Consider the following 22,410-nt stretch of genomic DNA (forward strand, 5'->3'; position numbering starts at 1 on the left):
ATGCAAAGAAATTTATTCTCACACGAGTCAGCTCAATCATATATAGCTAAATATCAATTTCGATCAGCTAGAAGCTAGATCATCTTCTGTTAAGCTTATTCAAATAGAATCGACATGTTTATAAACCGACATGTTTTAGTACAATCTTTTCCTACTAAGTGTTCATAGCAATTGCCGAGGCAATTTCAACTTTTGCCGTTTGGCCTCGGCAACGTTTTTGCCGAAGTAAAAATATGCTAACTTCGAAGACTGAACCATTGCGAATTTGCAAACATATTCAAAACACATTCAATGAAATCTGTTTGACAGCTCTCGCCCACCCAGAATTTCTCTTTTCTAAGAAAAAATCGACGCCTATGTCACCCAACACTAACTGCCACCAAGATGAGATCTCGTTTGACTGGTGAACATTTCAAAAGCCTAAATTTGTTACACTGCAATAAGCAATTTTGTGATGTTCATTGTTTTTGTAAAATCATTAAAATGTGTTGATGGTAAAAACGGTCAATTATTCTAGAATAGATATCTGTATTCTATATTCAGTTTCAGTATTCTAGAATAGCTAATTATTCTATTTGGCCCATCCCTAGCACTGAACCATAACCACTCAGCAAATTTGTTTTTATGTGTTACAGTATTTCATGGCATAGATTTGAAGGTTTTATTATTTATGTGGAAAATATTCAAGAATATACAAACACAAGTTATGAAGATGCCAAGTAGCGATTTGAGCTCTTCCAATATAATGATTTGTTTTGCTAGCATCATGTTTTTTTCTACACTTGGAATGAAACTAAGCAACTATTTCAACGTGTTGAGCAAGACTTTTGTCACTTTGCCAAGTCAAGTGAAGCGCGATTGGGAATCTCGGTAAAATCTGCACTTTCTAAAAAATAGTGATAAACGGCAATATATATATTTCAGGTTGTTGGTACCAAGGTTCATGGTCTACAGGGTAGTTGCGCCGATTAGCAGACACTTTTTAAACACGACAAGGACCTATAGATGAGGGTATTTTTCAATATTTTTTTCTGGATAAATATGCATGAAATGTTTGCCAATAATCTGTACAAGTATATATCATTCTTTGATATCAGGCACTGGAAACAGTTCCATCATATCATACAATCATCTTTGCAACTTACGGTATCTCGCTTTGTTCTTCGACGGTTCATGCTATAGAACACTCCTCACACAGTGATGCACATAACTCTACATGTGACCAATAGTATCAAAGGAGCTATTTCTATCCGTAAGGAAAAAGATGAGCGCACACAATTCCTTCCAGATCAATTGCACCTGCATTGCAGTGACATTTTTTTCATATTCCAGGGTTCCATCTCAGCAGAAGCAATGTATATAAATAAATGGTACCTAAAGGTGCAATGATACAGCTTCCAACATAATACTTAGGCTGATCAATATTTTTGTATCTTTTGTTTAAATTTTTCATATTTAGTCAATTTGATATTACAAAACACCATTTTTATTTTATTTTAGAAACAATTCCAGTCTTCATGCCAGCATAATATTCTTGCTCTGCGTATTTGTCCTTATCGTCGACAATGACATCTTTTATGATCCAATGTGGTAAGGAAACATTTCTTGCTTTTTTGTTTGTTTGTCGTATTGAGGCTTGGATTCGGTGATTGAAGATTTAGATATAGAGTGAATGGGAAAGCAGGGAAGCCAATCTACAATTCTGCATGTCCACCTCCAGGCATGCATTGAAGTGTCTGGCCAATGACGCAGCTACATACGGTACTCTTGAGTGATGTAGAACTGGGCAGTGGGCACCCTTTCGAGTACCGCACCATTGTTTTCACCACTCGAGTAGCGAAACATGACTTGTTGAGACTGAGGCAAGGTCGAGACATAAAATTTGCTAAAATTATGGTTGATATTTTGAATGAGATTTTACTCTACCTACTCTCTCTCTGTAGGTATCATGGCTGATACAGCCCTCGATGTGCATTGTGCAATGATGTTCCAGTTTGATCGATCTCGTGCGTCTTGCCAAATTTTAGTCGGGTTTTTGATATGTGATTGAAAAATGTGAATCTTTGATCTCCTCCTAATATTTTTGCACTTAAAGATAAATCCTCAAGTTCGCCTTTCCTTATGATGTGACCCAAGAACTTCAGTTGCCGCATTTCTATAGATCTCATTATCTGCTGCTCCTGGCCCATCTGTTGGAGAACTGCTCTGTTGGTTTGAAAAGCTGTCCATGGAATTTTAAGAATTCTTCGGTAAAACCACATTTCTGCAGCTTCAAGCTTTTTTCGGTTTTTTGCCGTTAGCGTCCAGGTTTCACATCCGTACATCAAAATTGACCAAACAAAGCATTTTAACAAACGAATTTTTAAGGTTTTGGAAAGCTTTTGATCTTTAAAGATTTTTGTCATGGTGTTGAAACTTGACTTTGATAATGCAATGCATCGTCTAATTTCTTCTTTCCATCGGGTGCTTGGATTCAGTATTGAGCCCAAATAATTGAATTTTTGAACCTGTTCAATTTTGTTATCATGTAGGCCTATGTTTGGTTATTGCAGTGCTCGACCTTCATTTTGATAAAGAAGCAAAGTTTTTTAACATGTCTTCAAAAGCACGGTGCATTCTTGAAAATCAGGAAATTTTTCAGTTAAATAATAACGTCTTTTCTAATATAGGTTAAATAATAATGGCTCATGTTGTGTACAGTACATTGGGCACATCTTTAGAGGACGTGCTCAATCCTCATTGCATTTCATATTAGTCAAAATTGATAGCATAGTCGACGACAGCCGTCACGGTTAGGCCTTATGATGATACCATCCCTACAGAAGACACATTTCACCAGCGCTGATGAGGTAGAACACGAAAAGCAGACTTTTGTGCAAACACAAACATTTCTTGCCAGAATTGCAGCGTGTTTTTGGCTATTTGTGAAGTACTTTGCACAGTGTCAATGTAGCGACTGAACTATTTTTTTGTGGTTTCCTTTTTCATCAGCCTCGTATTAGTTTTGCATTTATGTCCATTGTCGAGTGTAATTTACCAGAAGCCGTATCGTTTTCAAGGAAATGCATACTTCATCATCTCCAATTAACTTTTTACTCGACTTCTGACATTGCTAAGCCCAACTTCTGTAATAATTAGATGTGCAAGAATAAAACAAAACTCTTCTACTAAAAAGTGGGTATTATGCTCTCATTGTGTGCAATTATGTCAGTCTTATATACACAATACATTTACTTTCGAAACAGCAATGTTTTTTTTTTCTTTTTTACATTGATTCAACATCTGTAAGTGTAAACGTTGAATTAGTGTAAAAAAAAATAGGAAAAGCTTTGCTGTCTGGAATGTTTACAACAGGAAAAAATTCGCTTATTTCCAAAATGCTAAAATAGGCCTTGAAATATAATAACTATGATCATAAAACAAAGGATCAGCTAGTGAAGATGATCATCGATTGATTTTTAGCTGTTTATGATTGAACTGACTTGTATAAAAATAAATTCCTTTGCATTACAAGTAGAGATGTACCGATATATCGGCATCAGTATCGGTGATATCGGCCATTTTTTGAGTATCGGCATCGGTATCGGCAAAATTTGGCCGATACTGTAGCCGATACTAAACATGTAAAAAAAGGCGTTTACAGCGGATTTTCTGCAGAAGCAAAGATATAGATTTTTAAAGTACTTAGTAACTAACGTCACATTAATGTAGAAAAATAACCTGTTCAAATTTTTGATACCTCACACTCCCATGACTTCATGCGCGCACCTTTTGCTTGGCATTGTTTGCTTGTAACAGTGATTCTTTCACTCAAACAAAACGTTTTGTTTCAGCAGTTTTGCGTTGTTCGATTCTTAAGTTGTGAAGGAGACTCAATTTCTCCAATATTTATCATTTGTGTTTCTTTTTTACTCTCAGCAGAGGATAAAACCAGGCCAAGACGGTGTACCATAACGGTGTAGCTTCCACGCTAGCCATTTAGACCTTAGACCAGAGGTGACGAACCTGCGGCCCGCATGCGGCCCATCAAAAAATTTTGTGAGGCCGCAAAACCATTTGACAATCGCTGATGCATTAAAGACAAAAGACATCTCAAAGCTGTTTTATGCCTTCACTGGTACACCTTTCGTTTGCTATTTTCTTGCCCTAAACTTTCAGGGTTTAAAGTTAGAAAATAGGAAAGCTATAAATAAGGTAAAGTTGTGAAAACACTATTCACCAACATTACCTTGCATTTTTGGTCGATTTTTTACTGTTGTATGTTTCGATTCTGCGTAAGATAATTTCAACTGTGTGGGTTTTATTACTTTCATCTGCCGTTTGTTACTTTTCATGAATAATATCTTGAGTCGCTTCTAAAAGATTTCATAGTAGGTTACGATTAAAAAGTTGTGTGGCCCGATAACTCATGTGTAATTGACAAAGTGGCCCGCGACCGCAAAAAGGTTCGTCACCCCTGCCTTAGACCATTCAATCAACTATATGTTTCTCGGCAGCCGTTTCATAGCAAGAATGGACATCAACAAGAATTGAAATGGCTAGTGTGGAAGCTACACCGTTGTGGTTAGCAAATCGCAACTGCTGGCTACACTAGTGAGTGCTCAACCTTGTGCTTTTTTGTTTGTCGTATCCAGGCTTACACCCGGTGGTTGAAGATTTAGATTAAGTGGACGGGAAGGCAAGGAAGCCAATCTTCGTGTCCACCTTCAGGCATGCCTTTAAGTGTCCTGCCACAGACACAGCTGCATGCTCTTAAGCGGTGTCGAACCGGCGCCCTTTCGATTGCCGTTCCAGTGTTCTCACCACTCGGCTATGCAGCCAACCTTGTGCTGATAGCCGGGAAGAACGCTCCTTTCTTCAAAATGAGGTTGTCATCTTAGGCGTAGCAAGACCATTTTGATTAGTGTAGTGAGGATTCGTAGTCCCTTGCTTTCATTTTGAGCCTACTTATTCTGCCATGACATTGTTTAAGCTTGGTGAGTTCATTACAACGAAAGGTGGAAATTAAATCACAAACTGATAGAACCAGCTTACTAAAAACAACCAAGTTACACGTTTTTTAAACGTTTAGCAACGTAAAAACGATGCATAATTATACATTTTTGCTCCCTGGGTAGTTTTGGCCTGGCAAAAGCTTTTCAACCTAACGACAAGCGCCCTTAGGTTGCACATTACTTGTCGAATAGTTTTTGTTCGACTACACAAATCACTTGGTTTACATTTTACATCTTATTATTAATTATGATAGCATATTTGGAGAGTTTGTGCTAGTAGAAGTAGGGGATTGCTCACTCAAAAGTAAGGGGGACAACTGCAGGGTCATAATATTATGACAAAATTTGATGCAAATACAGCTTGAGGTCTACTACCATATGTCGCATACTCAGGTGCAATTTGTATGACCTGCCCACGTGTATACAAAGAGTGCATCGCCAAAAGAAATGTAGGAAATATGTATTATCATGTTTATTTAATAGGTATTCAAGTCATAGTAATGCTGCGATTAACTTCACGTAACAGCGGTAACAGTAGGTAGCCTCACACTGCTGCAGTAAGGTTCTGCAGATTTTCTAACACCCAAAATTTTTACTAAATATAGCAATTCATGTGATGAGAATGAATTTACGCAAAAGCAAAGAAAACGTTGTGCAGTTCTGCTAATTTTTGAACTTCTTAGTGACCCTCCAGCTGTCCATTTCACAAGAAAAATCAGTAGAGTGAGTCGTCCCGGTATTCCGCTGTCCCTAGTTTGTGCAAACACTTTATTAATTTTCAAGAAACCCCAATTATGATGTAATGTTTCTTCCCTTATACCCATAGGCGCCTAACCCGTGGGGGCGTGGGGGCCAGGCCCCCACGCATATTTCTGCGTGGGAGCAACTTTTTATGCTGTATTGATACATAAAACAATAGATGAACTAGCGATCGGCAGCAGGAAAACATTTTTTAAATGCAAACCGCAACAGCTTCGTGATAAATGATCACCAGAACGAGTAGCGATGCTACAATCCCACCTCAGACAAAAAATTCATTTTTACATAGATTCAACGTCTGCAGACGTTGAATTAATATAAAAATGACTAAATTTGCTGCCTGGGACATAGCAAAAATCTACCATTTTGCGTCGATTCAATGTCATCAGATGTTGAATGCACCCAAAAACAACATAATTTGCTACGTAGACGCAGCGTGCGTTTGGCTTAATGCGCTTGCAAACAGACTCGATGTTGCTTTCGAAAGTCGAAACCTCTGCAGTGAATAGTCGCGGCAGTGAATCGCTCGCTGTGAAAATGAACTTGAAGTCTGGGCCCGAGGTAACCACTAACTAACCAACGCAACAAGGGCTGGTACAAATCGCATTGCACACACACGGCATAATCAACGTAACAACGGACTCGCGCAAACTGCATGGCGCACACACGACCGTTGCCATAGAATCCCGATCAAAGGCGGGAATGTGCGCATCTTTTGTTTCATCTGCCACACGAAAACGGGCGTTTTACAGCGAATTGAAAGCAGGTCAGTCATAAGTTGCGATATTGTAGTAAAAAGGAAGCAATGTCAAGTCGAAAACTTAATCAAACGTCTCTCCGTAACTATTTTTCAAACGCTGTTTAGGGATGTCAGCAACTTTTAAATTTATTCAAGGTGACGTGCTGTTGAATTGATGCGCTTTGATTGATGTAAACATGAATGATTTTGCTTTCAACAGGTACATTTTCAAGCGTATGATCAAGTTAGTATTTTCAATTCCATTTACAGTATTATACATTTTAGTAAGCCTTTTCGTCTCTTGTTTCATGCTAATAAATCTAGTTCGTTGCTAAACTCTATGTTGTGCTTAGCTTAAAGAGTCACAGTCCATCAACCGCTAGCCAACGCAGATGCATGGCATGTGTTTTGGTCAAGTTTTATTTATAATAATTAACGGTAGGTCGAACGTAGCGATAACTCCGAGTGTGGTAATAAAAGCAATCCTACTCCTAGTGTGACGACATAATTACGTCATCCATCTGCGTGACATTTTGCTGAATTTAAGTTGCTGCTGATTAAACACGCTTTCGCCCCCACGGCCAAAAAAATAGTTAGGCGCCTATGCTTATACCCCAGTCCTCAATTACGGTGGCCTTTCATTACTAAAACCTACTATGACACAACAATGCGGTTGAGATTGGATTCTTGAATCTTTAATAAATTATGCCAATTGAAAGCTTTTTTTAATAGTTGTATGCAAATAAGGTACAATTTAGCATTTGATATAATTCCTTGCAAATACCAAAATTGCTCCTTTTTGTAACACCAAAGTATCGGCCAAAATATCAGTATCGGTATCGGCCTAAAAAAGTGGTATCGGTATCGGCCAAAATATTGGTATCGGTACATCTCTAATTACAAGACATGTAACCGAGTCGTTTATATCAAGCATTGTTGTGGGTTTGACAGTTGACACCTGTCAGAAGATATTTAATTTTCTGGACTATGATCATAAATATGATTTGAAAGGGTTGAAAATTTAGATTGATTGTTACATACAAATGTCTGTCTATGTATTTTTTTTTGTAACCCCACACATTTTTTCTCACAACCATAAACTATTAAATATAGCCAACTTGCCTTATTTTTCGATTGCTTAGAGAAACCGGAGGTCGTTCCCGCTTTGTCATGAATTCTTGTTACTTTACTGCAAAATTTTGGGAGCAAGTCTTTTAGGCGCAGACAGTTAGGCGCCAGTCAAATAGGCGCGCACACTGTGCCGTCTGGATATTTAGGTGCGGAGCATTGTGGCGCCCGTTCATTTAGGTGCTATCCCTAGTAAAGTCTGCAGATTATATCAGCTTGGCGGGTAGGGCAATGCTTTTCACACAAAATGTTATATTGAACAAAAAAATATGTCATGGCTTCCGTGAGTGAAGCTGCTTGAACCGTTAATGCTTTTTACACAAAATGTTATATTGAACAGAAAAATATATGATATTGTATTTTAATGCGCGTGTTCGGCATTTATTTGTTGTTAGTCCAGGCTTGCGTCGGCGAAAGCTTTATCAATAAATTATTAAAGTTTCCGAACATGACTGAGTTCACTTTTAGTGAGTCGAATAATAACTACACTAAACATCAGTAAAAAATATACCGCAGCCTATATTCAAGTGGGTGGTAGGCTTGAGTGAAGAGTGACTTAGTTTTCCGTCAAAACCCGACTAGGTTTAATAACGAGCAAAGTCGCACCATTATACTTGCAACTTGTAGCCAGGGTTCATATGCCTTATAGAAATGTATTCATGTAGTAGAGCGTTGTCTCATACGTACTTTCCACACGACCAATCCATCCCGAGTAGAAGTGATTGCGAAAGATAACAGATTAAGTAAAGTTCCATCTGGCTGCAACCTGTGTTCAGGATGCATAGCAAATGTCCTATGGAGAATTGGAGATGTGCTAATATCAAGAGTAGTAAAGCGTTGTCTCGTACCTCATCTCCACACGCGCATTAACAAAACAACATATTTTTCTGTTCAATGTAACATTTTGTGTGAAAAGCATTGCCCTACCTGCCAAGCTTATATAATCTGCAGACTTTGCTAGAAATAGCACCTAAATGAACGGACGCCACAGTGCTCCGCACCTAACTATCCAGACGCCTCAGTGTGCGCGCCTATTTGATCGGCGCCTAACTCAGTTAGGCGCCGACTTTTCAGAAAACCTTGGGGGGCGAGAAAGGTGATGACGTCATAACCATAACGCTATTTTACTCAATTAAAATAGTCTTTGATTAAGCTTACTGTCTTGTTTATATTGACACCTAGGTCGCAAACCTAATTTATTAGAACCGCTGCTTGAAACGATTAGTTTTACGCATGCAGTACGCTTAGTCGTAAAAATTTTGGTATTGTTAGCTCATAATTGGAACAGTTGGAAAACAAGCCCATTCATTTCCTTTTCGTGCGAGTGAATAACGGCGATCAAGACAGTGAAGTTATCGAAATAAAACGCAAAAAAACCATGATCTCAAGCAGAGTGGAAACTCACTATCAGTTTTATTAACCTCGTTTTGCTAATTATTTACCTTCAAAGCGTTAACAACGGCGAAGTGTTTTCTCTTCAGTTTTTTATCGAAAGTCTTTACAGTCTTTTATCGAATACCGTATATGCTCGAGTAAAAGTCGAGATGTTCGCAAGTGGTTTTCACCTCAAAAAGACAGGTTAGACTTATGCACGGGACAAGCTGTTGTCTCCAGCTCGCCAGTTTTCAAAATGAACGCATTTTTGCTGAGGCAAAATTATCGCCAACGTAGATTACGGAGTGTGAAATGGTGTCGGACGAAGTAAAAGTTTTGAATATGTTTATTTGCAGTGATGCAAACTTGATTTTCAAATTTAATGATTTCTTGTCAATTCTCAACTTTATGCACTTGTTGAGCAATATGCAAAGCTCACAAGACAAAACAGCAGAAAGAGCTGTTTTAAGAGATTCATTGTATTATTTTTGCGTGTAGGATATAATCGTTCTTATTACGTAACATTCCATGATTGTTGAAGTCGATGTCAAACCTTAGCGGCCGCATACAACAATTGTGTCAGGTTGGCTTGGTGATAATAGCGGCAAGAGACGTCGTTAATGCAGGCAATATCTGCGACCAAGACCATTAAACACCTTTTTTTTTATCGGTTTTCGATTTAATTCTCACACATTGCGAACAAAACAATGCGTTCTGTTGAATCATAATTGATCTCACAGCGGGAAGACCTCGTTGAAAATAGCGCGTCTAATTTTGCTGGTTTACTTAATAATTGCGTGAATAGTTACGTGACATTTCCTGCAGTATAAGTTACTTTACGCTCTATTTTGAAATTTCCTCACCTTATGTCAATGCCAATACTTAGATGAACCATCGAATGGTAGTGTCGGGAATAAGCTGTTCGATTTCTACACGCGAGAAGGAAATATCACCGATTTTCAGGTCAAAACTAGGGTTTCGACTTATACACGAGAATGGAGGTCGACCTATACTCGAGTATATACGGTTGTGCAAGAGTGCATATAGATGAGTGTATGAGATATTCTCACAATATATAGTCAATACAGTGCTTAATTAGTTTTTTAATTTAATTTTATTTCGTAGTTTCAACTCGATAAAGTTTGCTAAAATCGATTTCATGTTTTAAGTCACAGAAAATCTAAGGGACGTTTGGATAACTCGTAAAATGGGATTAAACATTCAACCTCGCATTCGCTTTTTCGCTACCACGCGTTTTGACTTTGAAGTTGCTCCTCGCGCGCGGGAAGATAAGCAGTGTGTGACTGTGATCTTGCGTGCCATACGCATCTCAGTAGTAATTCACGTTTCAGAGAAAGCTATGTTATCAGCTGCTGTTTTGCGGGCAAGAGCAACCTAGGCTGTTTTTCAGTTTCGGCATTCTTTAAGTCTGTTTAAATGATCTAAATCTCTTTCGTGAAGTATTTTATCTTTGAAACACCACTTGTAATAGCCATTTTTTGCCCCTCATCCGTAAATTTATGGGGGGCGCCGCCCCCCGGAAGTCGGCGCGTATGCCTAACTGTCTGCGCCTAAAAGACGTGGACCCAAAATTTTTACTCTATGTTTTCTTGCTTGCATTTTGGAGTTTATGTATATATTTTTGATAGTCTTTGTACTAACCAAATCTAACGTTTGCAGATGAATATGATATTTTATTTGATCTACAATTAACTTCATCAGTAACTATTTCTGAACTCAAAGTTTTCTCTAAATCTCAACTCCTTTGTCAAGACAAATGCAGTTGTGCTGTTGTTGTGACTGTGCAGTCAGAATTCAGAATATGACCTAAATACGCAACAAAGTGCTTCAGTTTTCCTTGATCTTGTGTTTGACCTTGACCTTGAATATTCATTGATTGTCATTGATTGAAATTGATTAGAAAGCACACAGTAAACATGATGAGCCGCAATCACAAGCAATTTATTGCTTTTTAACAAATGATTGTAGCGCTTTTTGTACAGAACTTTAAAGATCTTCCTTTAAAACTCAGATTTGCCTTTGGATATAATCTTAAGTTGAAACATTATTTTGGCACTTTGCACAAGCACAAAATAGCTCATTGCTTGAACCTTAAAATCTCTGCTTTCTGGCGTGTTGTCTTTGCTTTTCAGCCAAAAATGTCTGATCTACTTATCACTTGCAGTTCAGTACAGTAGCCTATCATAAAAACAACGTTTCTAATATCGGTACTTCTTGGACAGTTGAGATCAAACTACACATAAGCAAGAACTTCCCTCTGTGTAAATCTGCATTACTATGGGTAATGAATGATCAAATTATTTTGCTTTAAATGGAAACTTCTCTAGGGGCAAATCTTGGAAGGCTGAAGTTATTGTTTCCATTGCGGTTGGATATTTGATTTCAGGTAAGATTGTGATACTCACGGTATAGATGTTATGAATTATTTTACATGTATAACTGCATAATGAGCACAGTGATGCTATATTATAACAGGGCTGTCCGTACTGTGGTAAGTTTGACTAAAAGTGTTACGTGTTACTGTTTAATCATCATGTATGCAATTACTAATATAGACTTTTGGGGCTTTAGTAGCATTGTAATTGTTTTATTCTTTCAGGTTTGTGTTTTTGTCATCGCCCCCATTTTTTTGTGACTTTTATTTTGTTTTTTATAGTTATGTTTTTATCGTAACTGCAGACAGTTTACACTTTTTTTTTTCATTTGTTTTGGCCTCCTCAGTGCGGGTCTGCTACTATTCGGCGAGTCCGATTCGACTAGTCCGATTCGGCGAGTTCCCTATTCGGCGAGAGCCCTTTTCGCCGAGTGCCCTATTCGGCGAGTTTTTGAAAGGAAATTATCGGGTACCGTAGCCTAATTATGATTGCCGTTTTTACATCGTTTTAACGTCGTTTAACTTTGAAATCGTGCAGAAAAGAATAAAAATAAAATGTTTGAACTATTAAATTAAAATTCGTCGCGTCAGTTTAGTTGTTTTTATTTCTGACCATCATATGAAAAACAATACACGTCAACATAGCAAAGGTAGAAGCGACAAAACGCGAACGTTAAAACGTGCTTGAATTCGTCATGTCAGTTCAGTTGTTTTTCTTTCTGATCATGATATCAAAAACAATACACGTCAACATAGCAAAGGTGTAGAAAAAGGTAGAAGCGACAAAACGCGAACGTTAAAACGTGCTTGTGACCGAAGTAAGTTATTGAGTTGAAAGAAATTTGGCACGGTCGCAACACTTTCAGAAAAATTTAAGATATGAAGGGAAAATAAAACAAAGAAAATGTTACAAAAAAAAAAAATAGATCATGTTTATGTCTATAAGTTAGTACTTTTGAATAGTTAAAATGATTAGTTTGGATCAACAAATGTGTGGCCTACAGCTTGGATTGAAAGGAAATTATCGGGTACCGTAGCCTAGTTATCCCGACCAGCAAAAATTTGTTCCAAGAACACAGTTCATTTTTACAGTGTAGTAACAGAATGAAAAGGCTAAACAAATGTGTGGCCTATCGTGTTAACGTCGCTAAACGTTGAAATCGTGTAGAAAAGGGAGCTTTTGCTGACTAGGATACTTTGAAACTGAGAAACATTCACAGAAGCCCTACGATTTGTTCCAAGAACCCATTTAGCATAACATTTCATTTGTACATTGATTCAACGTCTGAATACATTATCTTAAAAATGCAACGTATCGTAGGGCTTCTGTGAATGTTTCTCAGTTTCAACGTATCCTAGTCAGCAAAAGCACCCTTTTCTACACGATTTCAACGTTTAGCGACGTTAAAACGATAGGCCACACATTTGGTTAGCCTTTTCATTCTGTTACTACAATGTAAAAATGAACTGTTAGGCAAACTGGGTTCTTGGAACAAATTTTTGCTGGTCGGGATAACTAGGCTACGGTAGCTTACCCGATAATTTCCTTTCAATCTAAGCTGTAGGAGTGTAGGTCACACGTTTGTTGATCCAAACTAATCATTTTAACCATAAGCGCCTAAGCCGTGGGGGCCAGGCCCCACGCATATTTCCGCGTGGGAGCAACTTTTTATGCGGCATTGATACATAAAACAATAGATGAACTAGCGATCGGCAGCAGGAAAACATTTTTAAATGCAAACCGCAACAGCTTCGCAGTAAATAATCACTAGAACGAGTAGCGATGCTACAATCCCACCCCAGATAAAAAAATCTGTTATTTTTACGTTGATTTAACGTCTGCAGACGTTGAATCAATGTAAAAATGACTGATTTTGCTGCCTGTGACATAGCAAAAATATACCATTTTGCGTCGATTCAATGTCATCAGATGTTGAATGCACCTAAAAACAACATAATTTGCTACGTTGACGCAACGTGCGTTTAACTTAATGCGCTTGCAAACAGCCTCGCTGTCGCTTTCGAAAGTCGAAACCTCTGCAGAGAATTGACGCGGCAGTGAATCGGTTGCTGTGAAAATGAACTTGAAGTCTCGGCCCGAGGTTACCACTAACCAACGTAACAAGGGCTGGTACAAACCGCACTGCCCACAGTCGCACAAGCGGCATAATCAACACAACAACGGACTCGCGCAAACTGCATGGCGCACACACGTCCGTTGCCATAGAAACCCGATCAAAGGCGGGGAATATGCGCATCTTTTGTTTCATTTGCAACACGGAAACGAGCGTATTACAGCGAATTGAAACTTGAAAGCTGGTCAGCCATGAGTTGCGATATTGTAGTGAAAAGGGAGCAATGTCAAGTCGAAAACTTAATCAAACGTCTCGTCGAAACGGGCCATTCCGCCTCAGTGCAGTAGGTACACTGATATGGCCATGGTGATATATACCTCCATGTGACATTTTCTCATTTAATGCATAGCAAGGTGCCTCTAGTAAAGTGCTCAATCGGCATAAGCCAAGAGCGTTTCTAAATCCTATTTTAAAGGATCACAAATTACACCATGTAACAAAAAATTAGTTGTGTCAAGTTTTTAGTATTTTTTGAATGATATTGCTCATTAAAACATGTTTCTAGCAATTTTTTTCCACAAGTGTTGTTTAAAACATATTTATTTAAGGTTTTTGAACTTCTAGTACCCTGTTTCTCAAGCTCTTATTCTAAATTCCCTATGAGGTGAACTATGACGTCATATCGGCTATCATTTTAGCTTCATAACTGTAGTTTGTATCATAACAATAATCTTTGTTTGGTCATAGTCGCGGTATAAAGCAAGTACAGAAGTTTCAAATTGTTTTTATTTACTATCAATGTAACCAGAAAATATAGAACTCAAAATGTTTCAATCATTCGTTGTTTCTTACTGTGTTCTGTGAAAAGCTCTAGCCTAAATTGCAGATAAGTTGGGAATTAGATCATCACGTGAATGCAAACTTTCTACTGATTTAAGAAAAAAATAGATAGAATACCTTAACATATTAACGTCCACTTTGTAGAGTACAAGTCAATTCAAAGAGAAACAAGAATTTATTTGCTAAACTTCCATGTTAGATCAACTACAGCATTAATAGTTTTCAAAGTTTTTCTGGTCCAACTTGAAATTATCGTGTTGCAGATCGCGATTTCGAGTATTAAACCCTTTTCAGTACAACTTCATAAACAGCATAGTACAGTAAAATTTGCAGCAGTTCACTAATACAGTATTTGCTATTTACTACAGTATTTGCTATTTCAAGAGTTTGGAGAGAACCCCGAAACCATACAGAAGACCGTTGTTGCAAATCGTTGCTACCAAAAGATAAGGCAGAAGGTATACAGTTTCTTAAATTACTTGAAACAAACCAACCAGCATCTCTTGGACCCCTTTGAAATGCTTCAAGAATCGAATAAAGGTAATAAATTATGATGTATGTTTGTTCCTCAGTGCAGATTCGACTTAATTTATTGGGAAGATGACGAGGAGAGTAAATTAAGTCCTGAGGTAGATGGCTGAGAATCTGCATTTATTTGTAAAAAAACGTCTTGTTTATGCATCCGTATCAAAAATTAATAGGTATGTTACAAACATACATCACACTTTATTACCTTTATTCGATTCTTCAATGCATAATTCATGAAGCATTTCAACCTCTTTCTATCAAGGGGTCCAAGAGATGCTGGTTGGTTTGTTTCAATTTAAGAAACTGTATACCTTCTGCCTTATCTTTTGGTAGCAACGTTTTGTTTTTGTTAATAAGATTTTCGGCATTCTTAGCAGATATCATAAATAGTGTTGTCAGTGTTTCTCGAAATTTAATTAAGGCAGCAGATTCCTTTTTGGCATGTTTGTATTTCTTGTATTCATCAACCAAACGAATAATTTTGTTTTGAATATTTTGTTTTGTCATCAGCGGAATGCAAGCAGGCTGCCATACTTTTGCTAGACATACTGCTGTATCCCAAGCTGTGAGTTTCCCACTCTGGTGGTTACGAGGATTTAATTGAAGATGATATATGTATTTCTGAAGAACATCTGCAGTAGGTGGTCTAAATTGTCCTTCCTTAAAATGTTTTAAAGGCTGCAAATTACCAAGCAAACCACCATTGTTCATTTTACTCTTCCTCAGCTCCATGATGGATACATGAATACGCATGGAATATTAGACAGTAGAACTGTATACAATACGTTATTATTATAATCATACAAGATACAAGTAGAAATGCTAACTGATCAATAGTGAAACCTAAAATACATTACAGAAGGTTATCGTTAAGTTCAGCTGACTTAATCTATTTTTTTACCACATGATTTAGATACATAGACTACATTATGCTGGGTGAGAGATGCTATTGAAATTGTGGCGGACTGTGACCATCTTACACTTGATCAGAGCTCTTTCCAAGCAATGAAGCGTGTACTCTAACATCTAGTGCAATGGGTACCCAGATGTTAGCTACATTGAGATGATCGGTTCCACGTTATACTGTTTATGACTCAAGGCATTTAACGTTTGTGGTGCCTAAGGAATACATCTTGTTGTAGGAATGAAGCGACTGCGACAAAATCATTCATGCGTGACTGTTCGTATCAATTTATTAATAACTTTTTTTCTGTTGCTCTGAGACACTTTTTAATATATTTTTTGAACTCCTTACCCCCAAAAACCCCTTGACAGCAACTTTCACCATTTTTCTAGTATCATTTGGCAATAAATTAACAAAAATCAGTCATGCGTGACTGCGTAATCTGGGTACTTAAACGATCATAACTCTGGTACCAATTGTTCAATTTTAGTAATTTTTTTTTTTAATTCTTCAGTAGAAGAAATGCTTTCAGATAATCTAGATATCAGTATACTAGGTTAAAAGTAAAGGGGTTTTAAAGGGGATTTTTGTACTTTTTATGAAAAGTTGTTGCCAAGAAACAGCAAATAACTTCCCAGACGTTGATCGAAAAAAAATTTTATGCATATTTTTGAAATCAGCATTGAAAACCCATGCAGAAAAGTCACAACATAGATAAAAACAAAAGAAAGTCCGAGGATTGGGGAGGTCTATTGCATATTCTTCCATATTATGTTCTATTGCACCTGTTTCGCATAGCAGTCAGCAGCTGAGTTGCAGATTTTCAAACCCTGGAGCAAAAAAGCTGCATAAGACACGGTAGTGTCTCAAGATATAGAAAAAGTCTCTCATGACGAATTCAACATACCTAATACAGACATAAATTCAGAATTTTGGTAATACGCTCAACAAAGCAATAATTATCAACTTTTGGAAACAATGTGATGAAAGAATATGAAAAATGGTGTGTTTCATGTCCATAAAAATGCATTTCCTGCACTCCCATCTTGATTGTGTTGATCCTTGTATGGGTGATTGGTGGAAGCGGAAAAGATGGTGAAAGGTTTCATCTTATATGGAAAGAAAATATCTAGGGCGGTGGATTTGCAACATGAAAGAGGGGGGGGGGGTGTATGGTCCGCAATACGAGAAGATTTCTCTGTGTATAGACGCAAGTCACACAAATGTGATCACTTTTGAAGTGTTTTCATCGTTGCATGATGCATATATGGCTTATATTTACGTATTATTTCTTTGTGTTTGCATGCTTACACGTTTAATAGAAAACTATGCTGGTTAATACAGAAAATCTTTGAGTAAAACTAACAATCGGAAAAAGTAACATTTTATCAAAAGTAAGGACATTTCAGATTTTTTTTGCTATTTTGGTAATTAGTTTGAAGTAACAGAACACAATACATAAAAATTTTTCTGCAACTAAAAATTTTGCGAAATTTTGTTACATGGTGTTATCAAAAAATTTCAAAGGTTTTGCTGTGCAAAATTTTGGAAAAGTTCAGAAACCGCTGAGATAGCCAGTCACGGCCTACAAGTGTACAAATTGCTCCGTAAAACATGCATGTTGAAACATACACAACAATAATTATGATGACAGAATAGCCTACCTTTCTTTCTTTTTTTAATTGTACAAAAAATCAATCTAACCTCTGAATCTGATGATGATTAAATAGAATATATATATGTTGTTGTTGAGGTGTGTTGATCGTTAGTCCTTATCAAGAAAATTGCTGCATTGCAGTGATATTTTTTGTTTGAACCAATACCATTGTCAGTGATGCTTAAGAGATATTTCGTCACAGATATGTTGTACCTATTGAGTGCATCGAGCGACACCACCGACGCTTACATGACCACCTGGCTCCATCACCTGCTGACAACCACTATCTACGCAAGCGTCATAGTATGTTGCTCTATTTGACTTGTTAAGTCGCATTGTTTAGGAAACTACTGTCGCAAACTTGATAACAAATCAGCATCTACTGTAAACAATGACGTGTTCTCAGTGTTTATGTTAATTGCTGGTACTGTATCAATTAGTTCATTTCTGAACTCGACGAAATATTGCCATGCGTAAACATTAACATTATACATTTTCAAGAAATCACCGATTCGATCGTCTCTGAAAAAAACTATTGTCGAATTGGGATATTTCCAAATCTGATTCTTTGAGATGGGTCATTTCGGCCAAAATACGTCATATCTGTTTGATAGCTTTATCCTGCTCACCGGTATCTTAGGGAAGGAGCAGTGGTCATTATGATGTCATTTCATAAACAAATCTTTTATGCGTGTTGATAATATCGGAATTTGCTTTATTTGTTCGTTTTACGTATGTTTCAATTTTTCTTTTTTAAATGTGCTTGGTTAAGATGCTATTACTATAGCGAGATCGATTCTTAAAAAATTACACTAAGAGGTTTGATTATTGTGCAAATGCTAGCATTTGATGAATGCAAAATAGCAGGACCATCATACCCTGAGGAAATGCTACTTTTGCCGTATCTCCCACCCTGTAATGTGTTTCCTGATGTACTAAGTAAATTAAGATTTAAAAACAATTTATTTGAGGATGTAGACATGAAATACTGTTGCTCAGGTTGATGGATGCTTTGCCTACGTCGCTGTGGTGAGGTTGCTTGCCGAGCTTTCCACCCCGTTTGTCAACATGAGGTAGGTGGCTCGCTTGCAGTGAAAAGCATCCAGAGTTTGTGTACTAGGAATTGTCTTTGACTTCACCACCCTCCACCTTTTGATAATTCAAACACTTTCAGGTTTTAAGTTGAGTTTACTACTTTATGTTCGCAGTCTCGTTATATTGGAGCTTCTAAGTTGCATCCTCGGTGGCAATTATCTCAGATAATTGTGTTCAGCCCTTGGGTGGCTACATAATTCAAATAATACGAATGTTATCACTCCAAAGGAACGTCTGCTTTGGATTCGTCCTGGATGCACAAATGCAGTTATAGGTTTTGGGCTATGAGTTGACTAATCTGTGACCAGCTAGTATGCTAATTGGCTGCCCTAGTTTGAAAATTTGAATTCCACATGTCGCGGAAAACTTGTGAGCTTACCATGTAGAAGTATAGAAAATATTAAAACGCAAGATATTAAAACGCAAGTGATTACTTGTATATCTTGTTCACTTATGCTTGAAATGTCTCGCTTTCAATTAGGGCAACTTGATTATCCCTTACCCCTCGTATCCTTTGGTGATTGTACTTTTGAATGTTTTTCTGTTTCTTTGTGTTTCGTCATGTATAATGATCATACATATATAATATATTCATCTGCTGGTTGGTACACTTTCATCACCAACTAGATCAGCTTGGTCTCAAAATGCGAACTAAACATTATAACGAATCTTATACCACGTCACGTTTTGGTGTTTTTTTTAATTATGTCTTAGAAGAATGGCATAAAAAAAACAAGTTGTGCGATATCCTTCGCTATGATTAATTTGACAAAGGATGGCAATGCTGCAAAAACTGAAATCGTTTTCCATTTTTCGAAACCACTTTGGCGTTGTTTGTGAATGGGCTATCAACTAATGAAGAGGCGAAATTAACTGTTAAATTCTTAGGTAACGAAAGATTTGAATCGCCAGCCATGGTATTTTAAAGTCCTCGTGTGACCATGTTAGTTGCGGCATGTGCTGGATGAGCTTGATGTGGATTCTTGTTTCCATCAAGCACGGAACTCGGCGATTATGCTAGTTTTGTGACGGATGTTTCACTCAGGTGGATCCTGGACGTGTGCAACATGAAGCGGACCAAGATATATTTTATCAACGGATGGTTGATGGTGCTATCCTTCTTTCTATGCCGGCTTGCCATCATGCCTTATTGCTACATGGTCGTCTACCCTTTGAAGGATTCCGATGCCATAGACAGGTTGGTTTGAAGAAAAGTTTATTTTCGTTGCATCGAGGCACATTTTGAGCAGCACAACATTGTCACTTTAGTTGTCGCATTTAAATGTAAGTCCAGTGGTTGAACTTGAAGGAAGAAGTTTAAGTTCTTTGGTTAAACTGAAGTTGAAGGAAGCCAATTTTCGTGTCCAACTTCAACATTCAAGACACAACAGCGTGCTTCTACCTTTCGAATGTCTTACAGTCTGTGTGGCCAGTAATGTCTTGCGGAGACATAACTGCGTGCTTTGGAGCGGCGTCGAAGCCTTTTCGAGCGTTGTACAGGCGCTCGGCCACGCAACCAGCTTGCCAATAATGCATTGACATCATTTGCAGACTAAGCGCGCGATTGTAAATGGTGGTTTGCGATATTGTCGCCTAGCAGTGTTGCCATTGTGACCACAGCATCGCTTTTCTTTCAAATTATTGTTTTAACAATTCTAAAATTATAAGACTGCAAACTCGTGGCGTGAAGAATTGTGGGATCTGCAGCCCGACAACTTCCACTGTTGGCGAGTGCTGCACAGAGATGTAAACACAAAGTTTCAAACAGAACTAAGTAGAACTTGGTTAATCCAAATCTTTGCCTAATCCGGATGAAACTGGAAGTACAAATGAGTCAGGCTTGATAGAACCGTCATCGGTTAATCCGGATCTTCGCCTAATCCGGATGGAATCTCCGGTCAAATCGAATCCGGATTAACCGAGTTCTACTTACTTATTTATACCAAAGCATATGCCTTCTTATGGTTGTCAAATCAATGATGCCGGTCTGGTGTCGTCTCTCGTTACGAATGATTGGCCACATTTTGCTTTCCCAGGTTGACCCTTCCTCTGATCTGTTACGTCACGGCAGCAGTGGTGGTGGACACTTTGAACATCTATTGGTTCACTCGAATGATGCGAGGATTGGTTAAGTACTTCAGGATAAACATTGCTGACAAACAGTCGTAGAGAGAAATCTGCACATCTGGTCAAGATGAATATTGAAACATTTGCGGCTTCCAATCGATGATTCCTTAACGTCAAGATTTATTAATTTAACGTCGCATGTCACCGATTTGCAAGCTAATGCTCGGTAGTTAAAATGAACCGGAAGACAATAAATCTTCGTGTCCTCTTCTGTCCACATTCAGTGCCTCACTAAAGGCACAGCTGCGTGTTCGGGATGAAACGTGTGTGACGCCACGCACTTGACCAGCCGATTCCAGATGATATTGCGAATATCGTTTCACTAGACGTAAGTTTCGCCGTTGCATTGTGTTGTTGCAATGCACACTTCTTGCACCGGGCAATTTGTCAATTTCATTCGTGTCTTAATTTTATGTGGTTCCTTGTTCTGTCGTTAGTATGACGTCATAATAGATGAAATTTTAACAGTTTGCACCCAGTCTAGTAGTTGTGTCTGACGTTTCGTTGCTTTTTAATCGTTTTGTTGCTTTGTGATTTCTGAAGTGATTGCACGTTTGTGGAAGTAGCGCTACATTATCGAGTGTTTCAAAATTTAAGATGATATTTAAACGTTTGGACTTCATCTGATCGTAAAGCTTCAACTTATAAGCAATGAAATGAGCGCTAATGTAATGTTCACATTCAAAATCTTTATCACTCTTTCAGAGCATAGCCGTAGGAAAATAAAAAAAACTTGTGCCTGCGAATTTTTGCAAATATATTTTTAAAAACGCTACAATTTACAATTTCCTAAATAACTGGACAAATTTACGACTTTTTTGTAGTGAGGTGCGACTCCATCTCCTACCGCCATGTTTCAGAGGGATTTCCAATTTGATTCAATCGAGGTACGTTATTGGTTGAGCACTTGTCCTGCTGAGCAACCTGCCGTGCCCTGTGCTGTTGGAAAGCACACTTCTTGCACTAGGCAATGTCAATTTTATTCGTGTCATATAACTTTGTATGGTGTCCTTGTTTTGTCGTTAGAAACCGGCGGATGACGTCATAATAGATGAAATTTTTAATCAGTTTGCACCTAGTGCAGTTGTTGTTTCTGATGTTCGCTACTTTTTAATATTTTACACAGCGTCACTCGCTGGTGTCGTCATTTGTTTTTTTGATCGTGCAATGCTGCCCGACTGGTGCGTTGCATGCAAAGTATGGAAACCTGACCGCACATATTGAATTTAACGCCACAATAATTGCTTTGCTTACGAGGGAGTCTTTGCACTATGTAGACTACCCCTGAGACCTTCTTACGCGAGTGCTGTGCTTGCGTGTGACCTTCTATTTTTCAAGTGTCTGTATGATCGTCTTTTCACGTTTGGTTGTCCATAGATCCCATTATTATGACATCAACACTGTGATTTGTGTCGCAATAGCTGATTAGTTTAAATTCTAGTTTTCCTCAAAGCTCCTGCTACACAATTTCCACAATACAAGTGATTGTGGAAAGCCTACTCTTTTTGATTGTGCAGATTTGTAGACAGGGTTGCCAGACTGACCATTTTTCGCTTTTTTGTGAAGTGCTTTGGCTATTTAGCGTTTAAGAAGGATGGTCTCTTGAATGATGCAGAAGCATTTTGGTTTAGACCACTTCAAAGACCCACCTTTGTATGCTACTACTTACTTAGCGAACTCATAGGCGAGTTTTTTGACTTGAAGTTTTGACAAACCATGAAATAGCTTGGAAGAGTGAATCACATGATCAGCCAGGACTTTCTCTTCTTGTTGACGGAATACCTGCAAAAATTCA

The 22,410-nt window shown here is 37.9% G+C and overlaps 1 protein-coding gene across 4 annotated transcripts; it reads left to right on the plus strand.

Moving 5' to 3' along the window:
• The first annotated feature begins 279 nt into the window (after positions 1-279).
• LOC145782413 (TLC domain-containing protein 4-A-like) lies at positions 280-22,147 on the plus strand. 4 transcript variants are annotated; one of them, XM_082594198.1, is made up of 8 exons: positions 280-403; positions 925-1,011; positions 1,501-1,590; positions 11,343-11,401; positions 17,596-17,696; positions 18,393-18,466; positions 19,534-19,686; positions 20,525-22,147. In XM_082594198.1, the coding sequence occupies exons 3-8, from the start codon at positions 1,586-1,588 to the stop codon at positions 20,655-20,657; spliced, it is 525 nt and encodes a 174-aa protein (XP_082450324.1). In that variant the 5' UTR covers positions 280-403; positions 925-1,011; positions 1,501-1,585; the 3' UTR covers positions 20,658-22,147. The 4 variants fall into 4 exon arrangements, 3 of the variants coding, with proteins under 3 accessions (XP_082450324.1, XP_082450323.1, XP_082450322.1); XR_014290833.1 differs by lacking the exons at positions 280-403; positions 925-1,011 and adding an exon at positions 644-870 and having other exon boundaries at positions 20,525-20,943; positions 21,440-22,147; XM_082594197.1 differs by lacking the exon at positions 280-403 and having other exon boundaries at positions 644-1,011.
• The last annotated feature ends 263 nt before the right edge of the window (positions 22,148-22,410 follow it).

This window comes from Aplidium turbinatum, chromosome 13 (genome assembly GCF_918807975.1).
Source record: "Aplidium turbinatum chromosome 13, kaAplTurb1.1, whole genome shotgun sequence".
Lineage (NCBI taxonomy): Eukaryota > Metazoa > Chordata > Ascidiacea > Aplousobranchia > Polyclinidae > Aplidium > Aplidium turbinatum.

Bases quoted from the DNA above. Each gene is read 5' to 3' on its own strand.
- LOC145782413 (XM_082594196.1), top strand. From the start codon at position 671: ATGTGGAAAATATTCAAGAATATACAAACACAAGTTATGAAGATGCCA. The intron at 18,467-19,533 runs GTAGGTGGCTCG...TGTTTCACTCAG, and splicing joins ACCCCGTTTGTCAACATGAG to GTGGATCCTGGACGTGTGCA. The intron at 19,687-20,524 runs GTTGGTTTGAAG...TTGCTTTCCCAG, and splicing joins GATTCCGATGCCATAGACAG to GTTGACCCTTCCTCTGATCT.